The sequence below is a fragment of the Serinus canaria genome, chromosome 13 (assembly GCF_022539315.1).
Source record: "Serinus canaria isolate serCan28SL12 chromosome 13, serCan2020, whole genome shotgun sequence".
NCBI lineage: Eukaryota > Metazoa > Chordata > Aves > Passeriformes > Fringillidae > Serinus > Serinus canaria.
The window spans coordinates 10,120,839-10,134,090 of record NC_066327.1 but is presented as its reverse complement, the minus strand read 5'-3'; the positions used below and the strand labels follow the sequence as shown (position 1 = coordinate 10,134,090).

At 41.9% G+C, this 13,252-nt stretch overlaps 1 protein-coding gene across 1 annotated transcript in view; it reads right to left on the bottom strand.

Moving 5' to 3' along the window:
- The window catches only part of SPOCK1 (SPARC (osteonectin), cwcv and kazal like domains proteoglycan 1), a 264,963-nt gene that overhangs the window by 12,354 nt on the left and 239,357 nt on the right, over nucleotides 1–13,252 (bottom strand). Inside the window, exon 7 of the mRNA XM_030229277.2 lies at nucleotides 5,597–5,713. Coding sequence (XP_030085137.1) covers nucleotides 5,597–5,713 — 117 coding nt within the window. The remainder of the gene's footprint in view (nucleotides 1–5,596; nucleotides 5,714–13,252) is intronic.

The following is a 13,252-nucleotide window of genomic DNA, read 5'->3' as shown; positions in this document are numbered from 1 at the left end:
TGATAACAAGGGTATTGGTTTCAACCAGGACTCGGAAACATGAATCCATTGGTGGGGATTTGCAGGGACAGAGGGCTCCTGACCCCCTGGGCCTCTGGTCCTCACACTGCTCCAGCTGGGAGCAATATCCTGCCTGTGCACTCTCACTCTGCTTTGGGCCACAGAGAGAAGAGCCTGATGAGCTTTTTCCTTCAGCTGCAACTTTCACTGAAAGAGGCTAAGCTCAGCTTTGTTTGCTGTGCGTGCTCCTTTCAGGATGCTGCTTTGTTGAAGTGAAAGCTGAGATGTTGCTGGAATCATGCTGACAGTTTGTCCAAGCTCTGCACCCTACTTGCTGTTTTAGGCACTAATCCAAAGGAGAGCAGGGCTTTTTGCTGGAAGCTGTGGTTTTTGTCTGCATCTGTGGCTGAAGGTTGTCAGTGACACAGAGGGGCAATCAGAAGGGTTAACTAATGGGAAGGTTTGTGTCATTCATAATACATGTTTCTCTAAGGAAGGAAGAAGGTAATGCCACCTCCTCAGGGCTAGAGGCAGCTCAGGCAGGGAAGAGAGAAATCATGCTGAACATTTCATCACATTTTTATGCTGTTATCTCCCATAACATTATCTAATCATGTTTGAGCACAGTGAAAAAGAACAAGGCTGTGTGAATAGATGTAGGGGGGAGCTGCTTGCCTTGCTGAAGCAATTAGAAATATTGACTTCAATTATTTAAGTCATCTGAAGAAGGCAAGCAGGATTTGGTCACTGTGCAATCTTTTGTCAAGTGAAAGGATTTAAGATTCCTCACCTTTGCCTTTACAGAGCAACAGGAGCAGGGCACCAGTCCTGCCCTGTGCAGGTGTTTGGTGCCAGAGTCCCCATCCCAGGGCAGGTTAAAAGTGATCAAACAGGCAGGGGTGGATCATTGAACTGCAGGGTGGAGCTGGGATCAGCTCCAGCTATCCCAGTTTAACAGTTTTCAGGAGAAAAAGAGTAAGTTTCCAATGTCTGCTCCTTTTCTGCACAGATGCTCTCTCTGACAATGGATTTTACATGCTGTGGTGGCACTTACTGCTGCAGAAGATGAAAGGTGTGCTGTATCATCAGCTGAGCATGGTATGTGTTGCTCAGCCCTAATGGTCTCTAAAGTCATCTCTCAACTGGCAGGGACCAAAGCAGGGAGATCTGGAATGTGACAGTGCCTGTAGATTATTTCTGACTCTTGTTGTCCTCCCTGCTGGGAAATCTCCCCCTGTGTGTGCAATGGGGATCCACCACCAGCCTGCCCTCAGCACTGACCTGTCTGAGCAAATCACCAGTGGTGACTGCAGTGAGCACAGAGCTGCTCTGTGACACCACCAGGGCTGGATGGGAGATACAGCTGGGAAAGGTCACTTGAGAGGACAGTTAATTACATTAATTGAAGAGGTTTTGATTATAATTTCTTATAAACAAGGGAGCTTTTGCTGTTGTGACCTGAGTTCCAGATTAGGATTATTAAAAGGCTGGTTTACTAAACAGTGCTGGATTATCAGACAATGTGGCCTAGAAGTCCTGAAATATTGAAGTGGTAGGTGTGACAGGAAGTCCTTGGCTAAATGGTTATTATCAGTGGAAAGTTAATTCTTTAAATGTCCCCCAGTCTGTCGTTGAAGGCAAATAGCAGCTCCTGGTAAAAGGTACTGCACATAAATTGCATCTGCAGCCCAAATCCAAGAACCCTGGATGCTCTCAGCACCCAGCACCAGGAGTGCAAGCCAAATGTCCCCTGAATGTTCAACACAGGCTCTGATTCATGGCATAACCAGGGCAGCTGATGGAAAATGGCTTTTGGAGCTCACTTACCTTCACTGGGAGGTCACTGTGCTCCCCCCCAGCCTGGTGAGGCCAAGTGATATTGACTGAATTAACTTCTTTTTACAGTCTTTTGATATACTTATCTATAAATATGATGCAATTTTCTGGATGAAATAAACCACATACTATAATTCTGTGAAGAATTCAGTGCTTGGTTAACAGGCTGGATTTCCAGCACAACAGACCCAGAATAAGCAACTTCAGTGAGAACTCTTCTGCATCTTTCTGTTCATCAGCTCAGTCTGCAGAGCCTTGGGTGAGAAGCAGGAGGATGGTGCAGGCTCCACATCCCTCTTGGCTCCTTGGCAGAGGCTGCCCAACAGATGCCAGTTAATGTCAGCTGAGGTGGTGGCTGCTCTCATTTGGACACCTGCTCACAAGGACCTGGACTAAGACCATCTTGTTCCTCTTTTCAGCTGACAGCTGTTTAGCATCCTGACAACTTTCATTCACTACAGAGCTGGAAGGAAATCAAGCTGGTGACCTACATGTAAAAGTCTCTCATCCCATTAAGACATAAAATGCTCCACCTTCTCTAAATTAAAATGGAATTAAATTTAAAAAAGTCTTTAGGTAAAAATCCTTATTAAAAATAAACACACCTTCTGGCATGAAAGAATTATTTTCCCCCTTCAAGAGTTGACTTACATGAGCCATTTTTATTTTATTAAAGTATACTACAATTAAATTAACAGGGGTATAATTAACCTAATTTCCCCCATCACTTAAAATAAAAGAAGGAGAAGAAGAAATGTTCCCCAGAAAAAAATCCTTTCTATTGCACAGACCTCTAGTGGAAGAAAAACAACACCCACTCCAACCAGGGAGACTATCTGGATACAATTTGGGGATGTTATGAATTATCAACAGGCTCAGGAGCAATTTGAATCTGATCTTGCTACCTAATTAGTTTTATTATTTCCCTATGTCAAAACATGTCCCTGAGTTTCTTACATCATTTGTTAAGGAGATTTTAATTGCACAAAGCCTTCAGAGACAAAGTACCTGGCCCACGGTGCTTTGCTGGGATCAGAGAGCTCAGGGAAGGAAGGTTTGAAATCTAAACACAATGATCCTCCTCCTCCTTTTCCTTTCAAGAGCCTTACAAAGAAAATAAAGAGGAGTGCACTTTTTTCTTCTTCACGTGGGGGTGAACAGAATACCCTCAAAATGCTTATTTACACTCACACTAACATCTTGAAAAATGAATGTGACATAGTGAAATCTCTACTGGAAAACCTTTTCTGGACAGCTGATGTGTCCGAGGCATGGGAGGCATGGCATCCCACCATCTGCTCCTTTTACTGCCAGGGGGGCACATCCACAATGGATTGTTTGAGATGTTCATCCTTTTCACACCCTGCAGGCACAACCAAACCAGCTCCGTTCAATGAAGGGAAGGGTGTGGTGAGGAGGGCAGCACAGGCTGAGCCATGAAAAAGGGCAATGTGTACACCAGAGTGTGTGTGCTGTTTGCCAGGATTCACAGACATCCTTTTCTACAGCTTGGGTATGGGAACTTTGCTTTGAATTCTGAGCCCTGTTTAAGGTGTCTTTCATTTTTACAAATGTTTGAAGTTGGAGAGAGCCAAACTGTTGTCCTCAGCCTGTGTGTATTTTCAGTGCCACCAGAGAGAATGTGAGCTGCAGAATTTGGCACATGCAGATTGATTCATGGATACTGTTGTAAAACCTCAAAAACAAAAACGAGCCCAAGTTTTGTGGCATTTAAAAATGGCTTAGGTATCTAAACTCATAAAGTTTCTTTCTTTAATTTTTTTTTAATTGATATAGAAGAAAATAAGAAAATGTGCCAAACTAAGTCAACAGTCTAAAAAGGAACACTGTTGAGATCAAGGGTTTAAAATCATCGGGCAGCCTTTCAAATAAAAGCTGCCAGGAATCAAACTAAACTAAAAAGAGATAACAGCTCCTCTGTGAATCAGAGCAAACACTGCAGAATTATCAGGAATGTTTTTCTCACTGAAATTGCTTAAGGAAAAAAAAAACCAAAAAACAACTACTCAACACCTTTAGGATTTGACACCTTTAGTATCTGGCAAGGTCATGATGAGGATGCCATGAATCATCTGCATGAAAACATCCTTTTGACAATCTGATAAAATGAGATTTCCTATGATTCTGGGCCTAAAGGACTTCAAATAAAGTTTAAAGCCTCTAAGGCTTCCTGTCATGGGGTTAGAAATGAATTCACATCTGGCAGCCATGATTAGCTGTACATCCAGTTGCTTTTTGCACTGTGGCTTGGATCCTCTGCATGAGAATATCTTTTTTTGGAGCCCTGTTTCAGAAATAAGTAGGACATACAGTTTTAAAGGCTCTGACTTTGTTGTAAGTACTGTGCAAAATAAGGGACACATGAAAAAAGATCATTTACACAGACCATGACTTGTTTCACCACAGAGTTTTAGGAAGTGTGGTGGAATTACTGGGTTTGTCTGCAGTTTGGGGCAATACAGCCCCTGGTAGATTCTCTTAAGTAGGAAGAGGCAATCTGCTGCTACCCCAGCTCAGATGTAGCACAAAACAGAGGGGCTGTGGAGAGCTGGACCAACAGAAAATGCCCACCATGACGTGCTGGGTCTGCTCTGGTGGCCCTGTAGCTCCTGTGGTGTCACTCTCCAGGGACACCAGGTGAAAAGAACCATAAAAGCAGCACCTGCTGGACCCTCCAAATTCTGGGTTTGGACCCTGGCTTCAGACAGCTCATCCAGAGAATCAGTGAAGTGACAGTGAGGCACACACCTAGACAAAACTTGTGCATCCTGCTTTGCAGCCCAAGGGCCCACATGTTTTGGGACACTGTTTAAAAGAATTAATGAGTCCTTACAGAAAGTGAATTTGCATCTGCTCTCTGATGAGCATGACCTCTTTTAATGCTGTTATCTGAAACTTTCCCCTCCCTGGTGGCTAAATGACATCAAAATCAGGCATGTTGGCTTAACCCACAGAGAGTAAATGTCCTCTAGACTGTTCATCTTCCTTTCTTAAAAAAAAAAAAAAGCATCAAAGCAAGCAAAGATGGTGTTATTAAATACCTAGGACACAATGGGCTCCAGCTTTCTCCACCATTTAACACTTCTAGCTCCATGGCTCAGATGTGGATGTTTTAATTATTCTTTCCCTTATATAAACTGTTAGCAGGAAATTTTAAAGTAAAATAAAAGTGAGTTTTTTCCAACATTGGCATAATGTTCCCTATGCTTGTATCCCATATTTTCATCTTATGCCACTGACATTGTGTCAGAAAATGCCTGGTCATAAAACTGGTGATTAAGCAGAGACCAGAGTCCAACCCCAAGAAATAATTTGGATGCAGCCACGTTGAATTGGAGGGTGATGGAATTTAACAGTACAGACACAAACTACACCATAATCATTAACCCCAGCACTTGAGAGAACTCCCTGAGCAGTTTCAGTTACTCATTCAGGGGTGTTCTCCATGGCCTTCAGACACTTATTTGCCTGATTAACTTGTGAAGGTCTCTCTGTCTCTGGCTGCCAGTTTCCAGAGCAGTTTGGGCCAGAGAGAGAGAGGACAGAAGGACTGCAGCTCCTTCAGAAAGCAGCATTTATTTACAGGATCAAATAGGTCTCAGGTAGCTGCTGGGTCTGGTCTCAGGTAGCTGCTTATTCACTGACAGGATGCTGCAGCACCACCAGCAGTGCTCAGTTGAATTCTCTCAGGCTGGAAGCTCCTACAACCCCCAGGGCTCAAGGGGAAAGGGTTTCTTACTGCCTTGTGCTGTCTCCGAGCTGGTGGGTTTGATGACACGATTGGCATCCTCGTGCAGGGCTCCAAACCAGTCCTTCAGCCTCGATGCCAGACTCCTCAGCTCCTTGTCTGTGCAGGCTAGGAGAGAACAAAGCACCAGGCTGAGTCAGGGGCACCAGGGGAAAGCCTCTCCTCAGAGAGGCCACTAGAAAAATTGTGTTTGTGGTGGTAAAGTTCTCCTCATTAAGAGCTCTGAAGGAAAAAGAGAAGGTCAGGGAAAAGGATGCAAGATAAAAAGAAAATGTAAGTCATGATGAATGTTAAGTTGTACTCAAGTACTTCCTTGGAAGCTGGCATGATTGGTGATGGAAGAAGTGCCATGCAGAGCTCCCTGCCAGCTGGCAATTAGAGCTATGTGACTATTTAACTTAAATGTTTTCACCTTTTAGGATTTCAGAGAAAAATATCAGTCAAACAGATGGGGAGGAGGGACATCCTTGCCTAGACATGCTACTCGAAAAAGATGCTAGGGAAAATTTATAACCACATTTGGCTTTGTATAAGGCTATTATCACAGTAATAGAAAATAGAAATACTTATTTCTATACAGAAAAAATGTCATGTTGCTCTAGTTCTACTGCCAGTGAGATTCTACCACCTCTGAAGGTTGTCAATTCCATTTTGTTATCTTGGTAAAACATTTATTTTATTATAAATTTTACTGAGAAGTATCTAATTTTCCCAGAAATTTCTGCCAAGAGATTAATGTTCAGCTGAAGCAAATATTTTTAGGGAAGAAAGCTGCATTAGCCATGAGTTTCTGTCAAAAAAATATTCTTATTTCTGTATCATGTTTAGTGCTCAAAATTCACACGCTCAGGCAATTTTATTATTCCTACTGTGCACTCATTCTACATTTTAAATGACATTTCTTGAAATACAGAGCAAGACTTTATGCCATAGAGGCAGACATCCTTCACAGTCACAATAAGTCTTCTCCATCTCACTGCACATTATAATATCCCTCCTTCCACCTTATTGAAGAAAATTGAGTTCCACAGCTCTCAAGTTTAACTCACTGCTCCAATGACAAGGAACTTGCTGATATGTCACAGCTGAGGATTTGTTTGTTCTCACACTTTAGTTTGGGACAGGAATAACTTTGAAGTTAAAACCAGAAATTAGAGCCTTTTCTAAATTTCAGGGGGAGAAAAAGAAAGATTTCCCCATTTTTTTTTTTCTGTAACACTGAAAGGGTTTGATAAATTTTCATATGAAAGACAAAGATATGAAGATCAATATCCCTCTAAAGCTGAGTTCAGGTAAGGAAAAATCAGGTGTTAAACAAAAAAATCCCATCTCAGTAAAATAAATGGAAGGCAATGCAATACTAATTGTAAAGTGGCCTACCTTGCTGAAAAAGCTACCACTTTATTTTCTCACTTGAATGAACATTACATTTTACTTATGGTAAACTACCTTATCTTTCCAAGCTGGGTGGAAAAAAAAAGAGGATTCATTCATCCAAGAAATGAATGATATAGTTTTATTGTGCAAACATGATACTTATTAAATAATCATGGTGGCACATGGAGGCCAAGGCTGGAACTCTGGACTACAAACATCCATTTTTGTGCCTCCTGGACAGGTACACTGAGCTTCACAGACAGCCAAGGCCCAGGAAAAAGGAATAATAATAAAGAAAATACCTTCCAGAGCCATTTTCCTGATTCAGATTTGTGTACTTCCAAACACAAAGGCAACCCCAGACACCACAGCAACCCAAATGAAGCCAAATGCTTTGGGGAACACTGGATTTGCTGCCAAACTCACCCTGCATGGAGGGCAGGAAGAAGGAGCACACCCCCTGTCCCCCAGGCTCAGCACCCTGCAGGATGCCCTCCCCAGGGCCAAATAAAGTCTCTCAAATAAATCTCACAAAGTGAGATCTCACAAATTTAGTGTAAGCTGCATTAACTGGGGTGATTGGAATCCATGCTTTCAAACTGCAATCCAAACCAGGACTGAATGCACAGCATAGGTGGGACAGAGTCATTAATTAATAGTAAACAGAAGTAATTAATGGCAAATCAGACTTGGAACAACTTGTCTCTATAATTGAGCCAATCAAACATGTCAGGGTCTGTAAAATGCCATTTTTAATGAAGCCATTACAGTTTTTCCATGTTTGTAACTTCAGCCATGTCGAGAAAGAGCTTTTTTGAGGGCAGTGTTTGAGAGTGAGCCCTGGGTGAATTTGTTGCTTTTGTTTTTGCTGACCACAAACCCTGCAGATTTCCTTTGGAATTTGATCTGAGGCATGATTGACAGCAAGCCCAGAACTGGAGTTTTCTGCATTCTGGCTAGATTTTCTGCGAATAAATGAGATATTCCTTAAGTATGCTGCTTAAGGATGATTCCACAGTGAGTATGAGGTTGAGGTTCTCTCTTAGGACTGCAGTCTTTCTTCACTAGAATAAATACTCTTTCATGAGTCAAACAGGAGCCAACTTTGCTATTAATATGGAGGGAATAATAAATTTCTGGACAAGACTTCAAAAATTTAATGCAAAGTTCAGTTAAATTTCTATTCAAGTGTTTAATGCCCTCAATCTTACTTTATCCTGCACATTAAAATAGAGGAAGTCTCCTTTTATTTTACATTTCTTGCATTAAATTTTATTTTAATGCTACCATGTCTGGTTAAAATATCCTGCCTTTCTACCCAATGGAACTGCATTCCATTTTTATTTATTTCATTTGAACGTTATCAGAAGCATGTAATCATTCTGAACTTGTTTGGTTTGGGGCACATTTGGGACGTTCAAAGTGGACTGACAGTCAAAAGGGCAGGAGTTTCACACAAACAAAATGAGTGCTCTGGCAGCCAGGAACCAGAGCACTGAATGTTTTATTTCTGGTGGTAGGGCCCATTAGTTATATATCAAACAATTAGCTTGGAGGAGCCCCTCATCTGAGATCCTTACATATAAATTTACATCAGTAGAACTTATAAAGCATTTTTAAGAACCCTCTTCATGAAAAATGCAGTGCAAATGTACCTCTCCACTATTAATAGGAGTTTCAAGTCACATTTCTCAGATAAGAAGAACAGGGCTGTAGGAGGAATGGAAGTGATAATGGGTCTCTTGCTATTTGAAGATTTATAAGGAGAGAACACCGGGGTTGCAAACAATATGGATATTGACATGACTAGAAGCACTGATTTAAAAATCCAGGCTGAAGAGAATCCCAAGGGAGGAGACTCTCCACAGCCCCTCTCTCACAACTGGAATCTGTCCAGTCAACTGTCAACAACCCTTTAAAGCTCTGGTGCTGTGAAACAGACCCAAGTGCAAACATATGTAAATGGGCATTTGCACTGGTGTGTGTCTTCTCTGAGATGAGAGCCGGGCTTCAATTCCTTCCCTGCACCTCTTAAAGAGAAACCAACCCACTCTTCTTTACCCTTGCTCTTTCACTGATGTCAAGTGCTTTGGCAGCCATCTGCTATCAGCCCCTCCTGTAGCATCAATTCCTGGATCCTGCCCTGCTGCTGGCTGTGATGATCTGCTCACAGCCCATGGCTTTCCTGAGAGCAGCAGGCTGGCATGGAGAGGCAGGCTGGGCAAGAGCCAGCTCCCAGCCTGACCCCAGAGCACAGCCCCTGCCCCTGGCTGGCAGTGGGACCTCCAGCAGGGGCAGAACCTGTCTCTTCTCTGAGTCTCAGCAATGAGAATGCAGGGGAGGATATGAGAGCTGCTGGACCCAACAACATCCTCAGATCTGCATCTGCTGATGTGACAAATTATCCTGCAGAAAGTGATTTATTAACAAGCACCCAAAGAGCAGATTTATTCCCGAGGGTGAAGCACTTGGTCCAGCAGTTATTTATGCCTCACAAACTGAGAGCACTGTTGCTAAATACCTATTTTCAGCAAGCAGAAAGCATTAATCTGACCTAATGGAAAGCCATTAGCATGCTGTAAAGGCTCAGGCTTTTATGGCCTGCTTTTGTTATGGACTTTTGCAGCTCTAGAGATACTAATCTATATACATTGGTGCTGAAAATTAGCAGAATAATACTTAATTTCACTCTTTCAAATAGGGACTTTCAATAGTACTTAGTGACAGAAATCAACATTAAAACAGAACTTACCTGTAGATGCATCAGATTAAATCAATACTGAATCACATCCCATTTCTACTCCAGCCTAGCAAAGCAATATTGTAAAATCTCCATGCACTAACCACATAAAACCCCCCAAACCTCACAACTCTTTCTGCAGTGAATTCTAAACAAAACTAAATACTTAGGAAGCCCATTCCTGCAGGATCATATTAGTGTCTCACCTGCTGCTGGAATATTCTGGCTAACAAGAAGTCCACATTGTCCAGGAACAAGTTACAGTGATATGTTACAAGCAAAGTGTGCAACCAGATTCACAGAGTGTGTACAAAAGGTTTTGTGTCACTTGACTTTCCTGTCATCTGTCTGTTGCCTTCTCACACCTACTGCTCTTATTCTAATAATAATTCTTACAAATAGTACTATATTCCTACCAATTACTTGTGGAGAGAGTGGTTCTTCGGGTTCATATTCTTGCTATATAATCCTAACTAGTCTTATAGGTAGAGATTGAGGGGCCCTGAATGCCAAAGGGATGCACCCCTGCAGGTGGAACAGCCTCAACTGTTTCTGTACTGTGGAAGGAAAAAAACTGCAAATGCAGAGAAATAACAAAAAGAAAAAAAAAGTTGGAGCTTTAAAAAAAGCATATTTAGTAATTTAGTGAGGTTACTGTTCTTCCCATGCAAATTAAATCTTCAGCTTGGGGACATGGCACTACTTTTTAATAACCTGCTTAAGGTTGCAAATGTGCTGCCTGGAGCAGAATCAGTGGGTTGTGGTCGAGGTGAGCAGCCACAAAACATAAATAAGAAACAGAAACCTTGGCAAGAGAGCCCATGGACTGAGGTGCTCTTTATTCCCTGAGCACCAAGAGGTCGTGGATGCATTACTGGAGTCCAGCCCTGCCTGCTGCCTGGCTGAAAGCAGCTCTGCTGGTAGCCCATGTGAGTGGTAACAAACTGTCCAGTCATTTGTCCTGTGAGCCTGGAGGACAAGTCCATTTAGATTTGATTAAAATGGGATATAGCACAAACCTAAATGACATTGCCCAATAGTGATATATTCCTCTGCTTAGAAGTAGGACAGGCATTATTTCAGCAATTCAGAAGGGAAAAAACTCTAATTTTTTGTATTTTTGAAGACTATCTCAACAAAATTACATGGTAAAACATATTTAAAAACAATGTGGCAACACTTCTTAAAAAGGTTTGACATAAATGTACCTTAGCATGGAAGTTGACAGTAGATATTTTGTTCTAAGTATTAATTTTTATATTATCTTTGATTTTTGCATGCTTTGTAAAAAGAAAATGCAGCAATTTTAACCATGCTTTCTCTGACAAACATCATTACATTTTCTTGTAGGTAAGTCAGCATCTTATTTCACCCTGCTATAATTGTGTCCCCACACGTGTGGATTATTAAAAGAGGCAGTTAAAAAAATTGTAGCATCTTTTGGGCTGAGAGGGTGGGTCTGCTCCCAAAAATGCAGAATAGTGCTCTGCTGCTGCAGGAGCTGCTTTGAAAGTAAGCATCAAGATAAATTCAGGGCTGTGCCTACCTTCTACTTCCAATCCAACTCCACACAGATGCATTTAAACAAACACACATCTGTGTGACTTGCAGATGACTCCCAAGTGTTTTATTTGTGATATTTTGGTGATGCAACTCTGGCAATGATGGCCTCCACAAATATTTCACTGCTCGTGGTTGGAAGGAGTAATGCTCTAATTTGCTCTTTTCATTGAGGCCTCAGGCAACTTCTTATAACAATAAAAAATGAAGTATTATGCCAATGATTTTATGAAGTAGAAAGGAATGGATTGTTTGCTATTACTATAAGGAAAGGTAGTGCATTCCAAACATGCCTTGCAGTCCAGTCAATGAGCAGCCCACCTGTAAAACTGCTCCTGCAGTCACCAACACTTCAGGACAGAGCTCTACGTGGATATCTTGGTCTCACTGCATTTTTGGCACTCACTGGCTATTCTTCCACTGGGATGACACCTTTGCTGATAATCACCTCTGATCCTCCTGTCACTTGTTTTGCCTTGGCTCACTTATATATACAGCAGCAGATGCCAAGATCCTGCAGTTCAGACTTTGAGATGATTACAGGAGCAGCTGAGTTATTGGGAAGATGAAATAGGCTTTGATCTGGAGCTTCTTTAAAAAGGCACATTTAAAACACCAAGCTCAGCTAGAACTGTGTGAACCAAGATTGAGAGCTACAAAGCTCCCTCAGCACTGGAGGCAAAGTGTACATCTGCTTTCCTGGTGCTTACTGCTACCTCCTTTTGTGCTCACATTAATTGTGGAAACCCTGGAAAGTGCATCTTTGCCAGGTGATTAAGAAGCCTGGAGTTTTATTTTAAATACATCCAAACTCTAATGATGGTGGGGGACTTTCAGAAACCCTGGAAAGTGCATCTTTGCCAGGTGATTAAGAAGCCTGGAGTTTTATTTTAAATACATCCAAACTCTAATGATGGTGGGGGACTTTGTGGGAGTGACATCCCTTGGGACATTCTGGCCATGTCAGGTACTATTTAAAATGTTATCTCCTGCTTGGTTCTTAGCCTACCAAAATTCATTTGCCAGCTCACTCTAATGCCCTCCTTCAATTCTGTCATCACACCTGAAAGGTGGAACAGAGTTACATCAATTGAAAACTGAAGCAGAGCAAATAAAAATCTGACTGAGTGGACTTTTCCAAGAGTTCATGCAGCACTCTGGTTAAAAAAAGGCTTTATAGAGTCATCATCTCCCTTCTTGCCTTCATTCTTCCCTCCCTCCCTGTTTTCCACACTACTCTGAGCAGATGTCCCCAGCAGATCTCAGGGAACAGACTCCAGCCATGGCCTGTCCAGCCCTGGCCAGTCTTTGCAAGAGGGCTGAGCTCTGAGAAAAACTGACCACTGCTCTGAGACTAAAGCAGTGTTTAAAGGAAACACACAGCTCACAGCCCTGGGAGGTTTTCACAGATACTTGACTTAGCTGCTGACAGCTCAGCAGATATTGCACTCCAAAGCATTGGGAATAACAAATCAGCAAAGCTGGAAGAATAATTAAGAATGGAAACAAAACTCACTGTGGTTAAAATGAAGGAACTGCGGGACAGTTGTTTTTAGACAAAGAGGCTACCATAGTGTGTATATTTGGGCTTTAAATGGAATTGTTTCCCACAAACCTTCCAAAGCCACAGCTGGAAATGCTAGGGACAACCTGCTGAATTTCACATCCAGGAGGTTGTTTTGCTTCACTTGCTGAACAAAGAGAAATTTTAGATTCTGATCTTCAGTAAAAATGTTCTAAGTTACAGTATTTGAAATAACTTGAGCTGGTGATGTTAAGGGCAGCTGCTGCTTTCCATAAAGAAAATGGCTTTGAACTGGAAAGAGCAAAATTCAGGAAATAAAATTAGTAAATTGAAAGTATTGGAGAAGAAATGGGCAGATCTATTTATGTTCAATTGGAATGGGAAAGCAACAGCCAAGAATAAAAATGAAAAGACTATATATAGGGGAAAAAAGTGAAAACACAGG